Here is a 12,633-nt window from a genome sequence, read left to right as displayed (position 1 = left end):
GGCACCGATTGTCAAGTTCTCGACATACCGGTTAACTTACAGTTACAGTTATTCCGTTCTTCGCCTGAAAACGATAGCCCGCCAAAACTGGCGTCAAGCCGGAAATATTTCTCATCCCATAGTAGTAATCCAACTGAAGAACACTCACCGTCATTTAGCAGATCTGTACGGACCTGAATACAGTTGAAGAGTCTGTAATCCTTGGTGCCGGCTTCAGTAGCGTAGAGTTCAGATCTGTATAAACCTAGATATATCCTCTGTGGTGCTAGACTGGTTATGGCGACAGGTGGTGGTTTCCGATAACCCAAGCTAGGGTTCAGATTGGGGGGGGGGTAATGGTGGTGGTGGTGTGTAGTGGTTGCGACGGGGTGATGCGAAGGTGGGTAGTAGTGTGGTGGCAGGTGGTGATGGTGTGGTGGTGGTGGGTAAGTGGAGAAGAAGAAGGAGGAAGAAGGGGATCTGAGTTTTCGTGGAGATAAAAGGGGTTTTTATATATATTTTTATTTTTTTGTTTTTGTTAAAGATATTTCTAAAATGACTAAATTACCCTTATGTGCAATGCACATGTTATATTTAACTGAAAATTATAACCTGGTTAGGGTCAAAGGACGTAAAATGTAATGAGTTTTTCAAATAAAGGACTGTGAATGTAATTATTAAAGTTAAAGGTCATCCATTGCAACCCGCTACAAACATAAAGGACGAAAAGTGTAATTTATCCTTACATATATGTATATGTATATATATATGTGTGTATTTAAACAAAAAAGTATTTATTAATTTTATGATTCTTTATTTAGCATTTAGTGTAAAATATCCAAAATACCCTCATGTGGGGTCCATTTAGTCAGATTTAACTATAAAAACTAACTGAGTTAGGGGTAAAGGACATAAAGTGTAAGGGTTTGTAAACATCGAGTATGTTTGTTGTACTTTTTAAAGACAAAGAACACACTTTGCAATCTATTGTAAATATAAAAGACGATTTTTGTAATTTACTCTATGTTAAAAATATAAAAAAATTTAGCATATTCAACATTATAACTTTTGGTATGTGACAGTGTACTCTTGTCTCTAAAATCTTTCGATAATTCATTTCATTTGCATAATCCTACAGCATTTCGCTTCTATACCTCTCTCAAAACCCTAGAAATCGACGCTAGCTTAAAAAATCTTCAAACTCCAAGCTCCTTTGTAAGTATCTCTTTAAAATTCCATCAACAGCTGCGTTTATTGTCATAATTTGTTAGGGTTTTGTTAGGGTTTTAAGGATCGGATCGCTAGAACGATCACTAGAGTTGTCAAATTGCATGCGTAGTAGTTTAGTTTCTTATAATTTTCAGACGATCAGTTGATTTTTGTGCTTTGTGTGGTTAACATTTTGATTTTGATTTTTTTTTTTTTTTTTGAGGTCAAAGGTATAACTTTTTTTTTTTTTTTTATGAAGTGATTTTGTGGTTGTTTGATTGCAAATGTAGCTTAATCGCTACGGTTTTTTGTGTTATTTGCAAGTTTATATGTTGTGTTTGACCTTACTAGGTTCATTTAGGGTTTTTAGGGCTAAAAGTTGTCAAAAAGGGGGTATGATGAGGCGGAAAATGGTGGCCGTATGATGGTTAAATCATACCACCGGTGTGATATTTTGACTGACTAAGAAACACTGATGTGACCACTTACAAACTCATAGGCCCGTATGACCTTTTTCCGCCTTGTCATATAACTAGAGGTGCAAATGAACCGAGCTACTCACGAGCTACTCAAGCTTGGCTCGAAAAAAAGCTCGAAATGAGCCGAGCTTAAACGAGATCGAGCCGACTCGCGAGTCTAAACGAGCCTACTGTTTATATATATTTTTATTAATATATTAAATATATATTTAAATAATAATAATAATCACTGTTATAAATTATGAAAAAATAACTAAATTATATATAAAATAATAATTATAATTAATGTAAATTAATCAATAAATAATATACGAGCCGAGCTTGAGCTTTAAAAACAAAGCTTGAATCAAGCTCGAGCCTAGTTGAGCTCGGCCTCAGCTTTGCTCGTTTGCACCCCTGATACAGCTCATATGATGTGACATGTGGGTTGGTGGACACTAATGAGGTGGTGTCTCTTTAGCAACACCCCTTTTTAATAAGGGTTGTGCTAAATGCCTAAATGTACACCCAACTCCACTGTTACTGAATGTACCCCTTGTATAGTAAGTTGATACACGGGCCGTATGAAAGGGTGACCATAGTTATACGGGTCGTATAACAAGGCGATGATCGTATGCTACAATATTATACGGACCGTATAGAACTGAGAATAGTCAAATCATATAGAGAGGGGGCGCATTCAATAATAGGGGGTACAATTCTTTTAACGTGCTTCAGTTCTTATCTTTTGCACCACTGATCTTGAATTTATTGGTTTTAGCTACTAAATTCAAACAACATGGAAGAAGCGGGACCGAGTAACAAGGAGAAGCCTTCAAATGGATCAGCGCATCTCGACTTAAACGATGACGAAGACGATGACGATGATATGATGGACGTGCCATCAGTTAGGGATTTCGATGAACTGACTTTGAAGAACTTTACTAAACGAGCATCAACAGCATTTTTCAAACATTATGGTCTTATAAGTCATCAGATTAACTCATATGATGACTTCATCAAAGTAGGAATTCAGAAGGTTTTCGACTCGCTTGGTGAGATTATCGTTGAGCCAGGGTATGATCCCTCGAAGAAGGGTGATGAATGGAGGTTTGCTTCGGTTAAATTCGGGAAGGTTACTAACGAGCGCCCTAGGTTTTGGACAGGCGAAAAGTTTTCAGCTGATAGTGGTAAAGATTACCTCGAGTTCTTGCCCAGACATGCCCGTCTTCAGAATATGACTTACTCATCCAGATTGAAAGTTCACATCTCAAAACAGGTTAAAATTTATACGCATTTCGTCTTAATGCATTATGCTTGTTCTTGTTGATTTGATATGTTAATATTTGGTAATTGTGTAATGTTATAGGTTTATACTCAAGAGCTTGTTAGAAGTGATAAGTTCAAAACTGGACAAGAGAAGATTCTGGACAAGAAAGTCATAGATACCGAGGAGCGAGAAGTTTATATTGGGAGGATTCCGGTGATGATTAATTCTGACTCGTGCTGGATGAGTGGAGCCGACAAAGATGACTGTGATTATGACCAAGGTGGCTATTTCATAGTCAAAGGAGCCGAGAAGGTAACAATATATACTTCTGTCTAATATTATAATTCGCTTCACGAGTAAAATGGCATTTTCGTCCTTGAGGTTTGGTCAGTTTTGCGACTTCCATCCAAAGGTTTGTTTTTCCGCATTTGGATCCAAAAGGTTTGAAATCTTGCCATTTTCATCCGGCTCGTTTAACTCCATCCATGTTTCTCCGTCAAGTCAGGGATATTTACGTCTTTTTTGTTAACTTAAAGCGCAATTTGGTGCTTTTTAGGGGTATTCGGTCTTCTTACATAAAGTGAAAAAGACCTAATTGCCTTTTAAGTTAGCAAAAAAGACGGAAATATCCCTGACTTAATGGAGAAAATTGGATGGAGTTAACGAGCCGGATGAAAATGGCAAGATTTCAAACCTTTTGGATCCAGATCTGGGAAAACAAACTTTTGACCGAAAGTTACAAAACTGACCAAACCTCATGGACGAAAATGGCATTCTCTTTACTTAACAGTAAACTTACGTTTTCATGCCAGAGACAAATATAGTCGGTAATGTTCAAAAAACATTCTTGCAGACTTTCATTGCACAAGAGCAGCTTGGGTCTGATAGAATCTGGGTGTCGGGCACTCCAAACTGGCGTGTGACATACCGTTCGGTTCACAAGAGAAAAAGAGTTTACGTGAAACTGACAGACACTCCTAATAACATTGAAGATATTGTAGGTGGAGCTCAAGTGATAAACGTATATACGTTAAGCTTAGAAGATATGCCCATATGGATTCTCTTTTTCGCCCTTGGCGTATCCTCAGATAAAGAAGTGGTTGACCTGATCGATGCTGACATCACGGATGGAAACATTGTCAATATATTAATCGCTTCCATTCACGCTGCTGATGAGACTTGTGACGGATTCCGTAAAGGACGAAACGCCCTAGAATTTGTTGATAAACTTCTTAAAAAAAGCAGCTTTCCTCCTAAAGAGTCGGTTGAAGAATGCATCGAGAATTACTTGTTTCCGAATATCATCGGCTTTAGTAGAAAAGCTCGGTATCTTGGGTACATGGTGAAATGTCTTCTAGAAGGTTACGCAGGTCAAAGAAAAGTCGACAATAAAGACGATTTTAGAAACAAAAGGTTGGAATTAGCCGGTGAGTTGATTGAGAGAGAGCTAAACATTCATCTTCGACACGCTGTGAAGCGAATGGTGAAGTCGTTGCAACGGGATCTTTATCCAGATCGAGTCGTACATCCAATCGAGCAGTATTTTGATTCTGCGATTATTACAAACGGGCTTTCGCGCGCTTTTTCAACGGGTACATGGTCGCATCCGTTAAAATACATGGAGAAGACTTCGGGCGTTGTGGCAATGCTTCGGAGGGCAAATCCTTTGCAAATGATTTCCGATATGAGAAGAACACGTCAGCAGGTTTTGTACGCCGGGAAAGCTGGAGATGCAAGATACCCGTAAGTTCTTCGTTTTCTTAGTTTGATTTTTGTTGAGTAAAATGCCATTTTTGTCCCTGAGGTTTGGCCATTTTTGCGACTTTTCCCCAAAGGTTTGTTTTTTCGCATCTGGATCCAAAAGGTTTGAAATCTTGCCATTTTCGTCCGACTCGTTAACTCCATCCATTTTTCTCCATTAAGTTAGGGGTATTGCTGTTTTTTAGACATTTTTTTATTAAACTAAAAAACTATAATAAATAAAGAGGTGGAAGATCCACCTCTGTTGACTTTATTTTTTATAGTGTTTTTAGTCTAATAAAAATGTCTAAAAAGACGGTAATACCCCTGACTTAATGGAGAAAAATGGATGGAGTTAACTGGTCGGATGAAAATGGCAAGATTTAGAACTTTTTGGATTCAGATGCGAAAAAACAAACCTTTGGATGAAAGTCGCAAAACTGGCCAAAACCTCAGGGACGAGTTTTACTCGATTTTTTTAGATACTTATTAACTTTTGGCAATCTTTTGTTTGGTGAATGTAGACACCCGTCTCACTGGGGAAAGATATGTTATCTTTCGACCCCTGACGGTGAAAATTGCGGGTTGATAAAGAATCTGGCTGCGACTGCTCTCGTGTCAACCACTGTTCGGGAAGATCTTTCAGATGCGCTGTTAGCTTGTGGTATGGAAAAACTGGTGGATGATACTTCAACGTCACTCTCCGGAATGGACAAAATTTTCGTGAACGGTGATTGGGTCGGGACTTGCAAAGATTCCGCTTCGTTTGTAGCTGAGTTCCGGAGCAAGCGTCGTAGAAAACAAGTACCTCATCAGGTTAGTTTGTTTATGTTTGTATGGCTTTTAGATTGCATGCATATCATTTACACTCCCCCCACATAGAGGTGGCAAAATGGGTGGGTTGGACGGGTCGGGTAATGGGTCAAAATTGGTTGTAATTAGTGCAGGAAGGTGGGTTCATAGCTATCAATAGCGGTCACTATAGCGAATAGCGTAACGTATAGGTCGAAGGTCCCTACAGGGTATGTAGCGATAAATAGTGGGATTTCAATTTTTTTTAAATATAAAGAGCGATTAAATATAGCTATAAAATAGCAAGACTTTAGGTTTTTGTTAAATATACATGTAATATAGCGTATATACCAGGGTATTTTGATATAATATACATATACAAAGTTTTTAATTTTTTTTCTAGTGTATCGCTATTTATTAAATAGCGCCCGCTGTTCATCGCTATTTGTCATGTAGCATATAGGTACCTTATCGCTATTTGTCGCTATTCGCCATTAACAACCATGGTTGGGTTGTGTAAGGTTGACCTGCAAACATGTTTTTTTTTTCATTTTTTATAAATAGTTAGAGTAAAGTACAGGGATGGTCCCTATGGTTTACCAAAATTTTGGAATTGTCCCTAGCTTTCCAAAAGTACATGGATGGCCCTTGTGGTTTGCATTCGTAACGCATTTAGTCCCTAGCTTTTTCCAAAAGTACATGGATGGTCCTTGTGGTTTGCACTTTATAACACATTTAGTCCTTAACTTGGACCTGCCTGCTGAAACCTTTAGATTTGTTGGCTAGGGACTAAAGTCGTTACAAAGTTCAAACCACAGGGACCATCCATGTACTTTTAGAAAGCTAGAGACCAAATCCAAAGTTTTGGTAAACCACGGGGATCATCCGCTTACTTTACTCAAATAGTCAATATGATTAAAAAGCTATGTTATTACAATAACAATGTAAAATTTGAAGATAACAATTTAGGAGGCTGTAAGCATTAAATATACACTTGTTTTTTTTCCTAAATTGTCGCAGGTTGAAATAAAAAGAGATGCTAAACATAAAGAAGTGAGGATATTTTGTGATGCTGGAAGGATCTTGCGACCACTTTTAGTTGTCAAAAACTTGCACAAAATCAAACTTCTGAAAGGTGGAGGTTACTCGTTCCAAGATCTTCTAGATAACGGAGTCGTCGAACTAATCGGAACCGAAGAGGAAGAAGATTGCTGCACCGCATGGGACATCAAGTATCTTTTTTTGGAAAATGACGATCATAACCCTGGAAAATACACACATTGTGAACTCGACATGTCGTTTATGTTAGGTTTAAGCTGCGGCATCATCCCATTCGCTAATCATGATCATGCCAAGAGGGTCCTTTTTCAATCGCAAAAACACAGTCAGCAAGCGATCGGGTACTCAAGCACAAATCCCGATATCCGAGCCGACACTCTTTCACATCAGCTGTTTTATCCACAGAGGCCTCTTTTCAAAACCGTGCTTTCCGACTGTCTTGAAAAAAGTCAACCTTTTGGTCAAAGTCAAAAGGGTATGATCCCGAGACCCGAATTCTACAACGGACAGTGTGCCATTGTGGCGGTGAATGTGCATCTAGGGTACAACCAAGAGGACTCGTTGGTTATGAACCGTGCTTGTTTAGACCGCGGGATGTTTCGGTCGGAACATACTAGAAGCTATAAAGCAGAAGTGGAGAATAAGGAAGCGTTAGGGAAGAAACCGAAGTCTGACGATGCTATCAACTTCGGGAAGATACAAAGTAAGATCGGACGGGTCGACAGTCTGGACGATGACGGGTTTCCGTTTGTCGGTGCTAATTTGCAGAGCGGTGATATAGTGATCGGGAAATTTACCGAAGCGGGAACGGATCATAGCGTGAAGTTGAAGCACACTGAAAGAGGAATGGTTCAAAAGGTTGTACTATCAGCAAATGATGAAGGAATGAACTTTGCTGAGGTATCTCTGAGACAGGTAATGCAGTTATAATTTCTGTCTGAGTATTTCTTTTTAGTAAAATGCCATTTCGTCCCTGAGGTTTGGCCAGTTTGCGACTTTCGTCCAAAGGTTTGTTTTTCACATCTGGATCCAAAAGGTCTGAAATCTTGCCATTTTCATCTGACTCATTAATTCCATCCATTTTTCTCCGTTAAGTCAGGGGTATTACTGTCTTTTTAGACATGTTTGTTAGACTAAAAACACTATAAGAAATAAAGTCAACAGAGGTGGATCTTCCAACTCTTTATTTCTTATAGTTTTTAGTTTAATAAAAAGTGTATAAAAAGACGGCAATACCCCAGACTTAACGGAGAAAAACAGATGGAGTTAACGAGTCGGATGAAAATGGTAAGATTTCAAACCTTTTGGATTTAAATGCGAAAAAACAAACCTTTGGACGAAAGTCGCAAAACTGGCCAAACCTCAGGGACGAAAATGACATTTTACTCATTTCTTTTTCTCGTCTTGTTGCTAAGCAATGGTTGGTTTTAGGTTCGTTCGCCGTGCCTCGGTGACAAGTTTTCGAGTATGCACGGGCAAAAGGGTGTTTTGGGTTATTTGGAATCTCAAGAAAATTTCCCGTTCACGGTACAAGGAATAGTTCCGGATATTGTTATAAACCCGCATGCTTTCCCGTCAAGACAAACTCCTGGACAGATGTTGGAGTCCGCACTGGCAAAGGGGATTGCGTTAGGTGGTTCACAAAGATACGCCACTCCGTTTTCTTCTCTCTCTGTTGATGCCATAACCGACCAGCTTCACAGGTAGTACAATCCCAGAGCTCAACATCTACATTCTAGAGTCGTCTTTTTTTTCTTTCTGAAACTAGAAATAGATTCCGGTTTTGCCGGAACGTTTTTATAGTTTTGTCATTTCTAGTCTCATAAAATCATAGAAAGTAGAGGTGGCCTAATGTGCTGGTTGGGTAAATCGGGTCAAATGTATCACTTTGGTATGTCAGGGTTGACCCGAAACGCTTTTTTTCCGTTAACTTTTCATTTAATTATAATTATATTATAATTATAAATGTATTAAAAACAAGTTTGGGTTACTGTAGCGTTTGTCACTATCATGCTACAGTAATTTTATTATTTTTTTATTTGTCTCTTTTTCACTTTAGCCCCTTAACTTACAGTTTTTACAGTTATACCCCCTTAACTTTCTAAAAACTTTTTACTCATTTCCTTAACTTTATGACATTTGACGTAAATTGTTACGGAAATGGTTCGGGTCAAATATAATACGTTTTCGTTCTTATTTTTTTGTACGTATTTATGTTTGACGTAAATTATGATATCGTTTTAGCTGGACAACCACTTTATATTTTTAGTTTTCTCTTTCAGTTGCTACTATGCCGAGTTTCGGTACCGTACAAACCAAACCAAACCAAACCAAACGATAACAACCAAATTCCCCCGCCCGCCGGAAGCGCGGGCATCAACCCCTAGTTTTAGTAAACAATCCGGTTGTCGTGATTACAAATATTATATTATTTCAATGATAATTCCGTTTTTTTTAATAAAATGATTTAGGAAGTGTTAGAGGTAAATCATAACCTGAATCAACCATTCCCAAGTTAATGGGCCAAAATCGTAGCTAGTAATTGCAAATTATGAAATTTAATGTTACTTCATTTGATCTCAAGAGTCAAAAACTACCATGGTTGTATATTTCTAAGTAGTGTCATATCTTCAACTAATTACAGTCACCGAGTCTTTTGTTTTTTTTTTTAAATTTTAGGGCCGGGTATTCAAGATGGGGAAACGAGAGGCTATACGACGGGCGGACTGGTGAAATGGTGAAATCTCTCGTTTTCATAGGACCAACATTCTACCAAAGGCTGGTCCACATGTCTGAAGACAAAGTGAAGTTTCGAAACACGGGCCCGGTACACCCTCTCACCCGACAACCAGTGGCAGACAGGAAACGTTTCGGTGGGATCAAATTCGGTGAGATGGAGCGCGACTGTCTCATAGCCCATGGAGCGTCGGCTAACCTTCATGAGCGTCTTTTCACTCTCAGTGACTGCTCAGAAATGCATGTCTGCAGAAGGTGCAAGAGAATGGCGAGTGTGATCCAGAGGTCGGTCCCGGGTGGGCATAAGATCCGTGGGCCATATTGTCGGATATGTGACTCTATGGAAGACGTGATCAAGGTAAGCGTGCCGTATGGTGCAAAGTTACTGTCTCAAGAGCTCTTTAGTATGGGGATCTCTCTTAAGTTTGACACTGAACTATGCTAAGTTTATCTAACTTATGGTAGAATGATCTGAAGTAGGAACGAACGACTCTTTCTTTTGGTAAAAAACTGGTTTCACTGACTTGTACCCATGTAGTTGTAGTTGTACATTGCTATGGGTTGGGCAGAACATGGTCTTTTATTATGCATCTTTTTGTGTATCTGTGTGGTGTTCTAGTAGAAAATATAGACGCTTCTCTTTAGCACTCTATTAGAAAAGGGCGATAAATTCCCAGTATGACTTTGCGGCCAAGATGTTTTTACATTTTGTTTAACGCATTTACCCCTCACCCCTTGTTACACGTCGTAACACCATACCTTGATTCCCAGACGTAGGATATTGACCCTTAGTTTTAGCTGGTTTTTAAAAAAGCTCGACTAGGCGCATGCCTCAACGCCTCATGTTACCCGAGGGCTGAGGCGCGCCTTTTCTACAGAGCGCAAGAAAAGCACATTTTTTGGGTTTTTTTGAGGTCTGAGACGTGCGCCTTACATGCTTTGGGTTTTTTTTTTTGTGTTTTATGCATCAAAGTGTTGTGTAATAGGTTTTTTGGCTCGTATATGTAGACAAATCATATATAAACCGTATTTATAGCTATATTTTAGATAAAGGATGCTAAAACCTATGGGATATATATAAAAAATTTATATAATCTCCTTGCGCCTCGGGTACGAAACGCTCACCGCTTTTGCGTGTCGCGCTTTATTTCTAGACCTCGTCGTTGTTGTGCGCTTCTAGCTTTTTGAAACCAAGAGTTTTAGTTGAAAATATGTTATTTTACAAGTATGAAAGTGATATATGCAATCTACCAAAAGAAAAATGAAAACAAACAAATGAAAAAGAGTTGACTAAAAACAACCAAAGCAGGAAAGGGTAAATTGGTAAAATCAGTTGGTTTCCAAACATGTCCAAATTGAAGCAGAAAGTAACTGTCGAGATTTCCACCCCAAAACAAGCTTATTACTCGCAGATTCCTCCACTCTATAACCATCATTAAACAACCCCAATAACAACTTTGCTTGACAATGATTTGCAAAGCTTATGTTGACCGGTTGGAACCCCGGTTCAGCCGTCAACCAATCACCCCACGAACCACCTTCACCCTCTTCTCGATACACCCGAGCCAACGAACCCATAATTCTTGGACCCATGAACACGCGTTCCACCAACGTCCTAGCCCGCCCTTGCATCGGAACCCCGGCTTCCAAGGAGTCGTAAACAGCCGAGTAATGGTGCAGTGTGTCCATGAACCGACCCACAAACCCACCTTCAACTTTCTGTTCTTCTTCCTCGACAACGGTCACTAGTTTGGGGTTTAGAGTTCTGGCTCCGGCGAGGAAGGAAGATATTGAAGTTGGTGGTCGGTGGGTGAAGTGGGGGAGGTGTAACATGCAGTTAATGATGATGGCTTCTCCTCGTACTAGTTTTACGGATGATGGTTTGAAGGTTTCGTTTGAGTCGAGTTTGCATTGGTGGAAAGAAAATGGTAGGTTGATGGAAGCGGCGAAAGAGGTTAAGAGGCGGCCGGTTTCTTGGACGGTGGAGATGGATTTCCGACCACTTCCCGGCCGGGATAGGGCGGTGATGCGGAGGTAGGGTGGTGGTGCTCTGTCTTTCCGAGATATCAAAGCTTGCATTAGTGATGCCCATTGGATACCTGTTGAATAATGAAAACCTTGTAAGGTATTTTATATTATAAATTAATTATATAAGCGTAATTATAAATGAAACCCAATAAAATAATATCTTCTAATTATAGTTTTTTTTATTACTAGGTGTTCTAGCGGGTTTTAAAATTATTTTGGTTTCTAGGGAGTTTGCTATCCTAAGTATTCATGTGGCAAGCGAACTTCTCGAATACGCTGACATTACAAAATTCAATCAACTGGTTCAGAGCCTCTTACCCATTCAGACCTCTTATTCATTCAGCACTTATTGATTCAGATGTTGCCAAACAACCCCTTAGATTTTTTTCTAAAACACCTTAGAAACATTTTTTTTTCAATATGGTAAAGATAATTACAATAAAGTGTTCCTAACAATACCTTCCATAATATCGTAATCGATTATGTGAACTCGTCGTTCATGAACAACTGCTTCGATGATTGCTTGATTCGCCGTGAAATGCCCAAACTTGACATATGGTGACATGTCTTGTAAGAGCTGGAATGCAGCTAAGACGTCAGTCGGGTGATGGAGGTGGTGGTTTTGTTTATAATGCAACCCCCCAACACCGCCGCGAGCACTAGTTTCAAGCAAACTAAGCAACGCATCCGTGAAATGCGCGGCGAGTCTTTCCATATTAGTGCCCTCATTTGGGGACACTAAATCCTTGAGCCGAACCAGTATCACAGTAGCGAGATCATAACTCTTGTTGTCAGTAGCCATGGCCTCCGCTGCGGCCATAAGTAAGTGGACCAATCTCAGCCCTTTTACATCATCGGAAAAGGGTGAGACCGGTGGTTCCACCATCAATGTAGTAGGTGAATCAAGATTCATATGGTGGTCGTTATCGTCTTCATTTGGTTCAAATTCGAAAAGGCCATGAAAATTTTCTTGGGGATGCACGGAAAGTGCATCCCAGTCCACCACCGGAGACCAGTCACCCAAGTTACGGTAATGATTATCGTCTCCGGTGGTGGTGCTTTCAGTAGTAGTGGTGCTATAGTGGGATAAATCAAGATCCGGGAGGTGGTTAAAAACCATGGCCATTTGTAGGCTAATTTTAGTTTTGGAGGGGGGATATGAGTGAAGAGCATTAGAATTGAGTTTGTGTCATGGTGGTATCCTTTTTTTTATAGAGGCTAAGAATTTTAAATAATTACATGGAGAAAGAAACATATTCATAATATAAAATAAAATCATAGCAATTTTAAAAAAGTTGTAAGTACTACTATTTTTAGAGACGAATCCCTACAGTACATTTGTCTGAACAATATTATACAAGT

General features: G+C 39.4%; 2 protein-coding genes across 3 annotated transcripts; one reads left to right on the top strand and one right to left on the bottom strand.

The window, feature by feature from the left end:
* Positions 1-1,050: 1,050 nt before the first annotated feature.
* On the top strand, positions 1,051-9,847 carry LOC110912021 (DNA-directed RNA polymerases IV and V subunit 2). 2 transcript variants are annotated; one of them, XM_022156686.2, is made up of 8 exons: positions 1,051-1,194; positions 2,428-2,925; positions 3,016-3,228; positions 3,770-4,659; positions 5,181-5,472; positions 6,469-7,422; positions 7,939-8,210; positions 9,187-9,847. In XM_022156686.2, exons 2-8 carry the CDS (start codon positions 2,446-2,448, stop codon positions 9,686-9,688), a joined length of 3,603 nt encoding a protein of 1,200 aa, XP_022012378.1. In that variant the 5' UTR covers positions 1,051-1,194; positions 2,428-2,445; the 3' UTR covers positions 9,689-9,847. The 2 variants fall into 2 exon arrangements, with proteins under 2 accessions (XP_022012378.1, XP_022012379.1); XM_022156687.2 differs by having other exon boundaries at positions 1,053-1,194; positions 2,421-2,925.
* A 660-nt stretch (positions 9,848-10,507) lies between these two features.
* Positions 10,508-12,427, bottom strand: LOC110912023 (protein NODULATION SIGNALING PATHWAY 2). Its single transcript, XM_022156688.2, has 2 exons — positions 11,731-12,427; positions 10,508-11,342 (listed from the first exon to the last, which is right to left on the bottom strand). The coding sequence occupies exons 1-2, from the start codon at positions 12,395-12,397 to the stop codon at positions 10,573-10,575; spliced, it is 1,437 nt and encodes a 478-aa protein (XP_022012380.1). The 5' UTR covers positions 12,398-12,427; the 3' UTR covers positions 10,508-10,572.
* Between the last annotated feature and the right edge of the window lie 206 nt (positions 12,428-12,633).

Source organism: Helianthus annuus, chromosome 15 (genome assembly GCF_002127325.2).
Source record: "Helianthus annuus cultivar XRQ/B chromosome 15, HanXRQr2.0-SUNRISE, whole genome shotgun sequence".
NCBI classification, from domain to species: Eukaryota; Viridiplantae; Streptophyta; class Magnoliopsida; order Asterales; family Asteraceae; genus Helianthus; species Helianthus annuus.
Note: the sequence above shows the minus strand (reverse complement) of the source record. Positions and strands in the feature narration are given on the sequence as shown.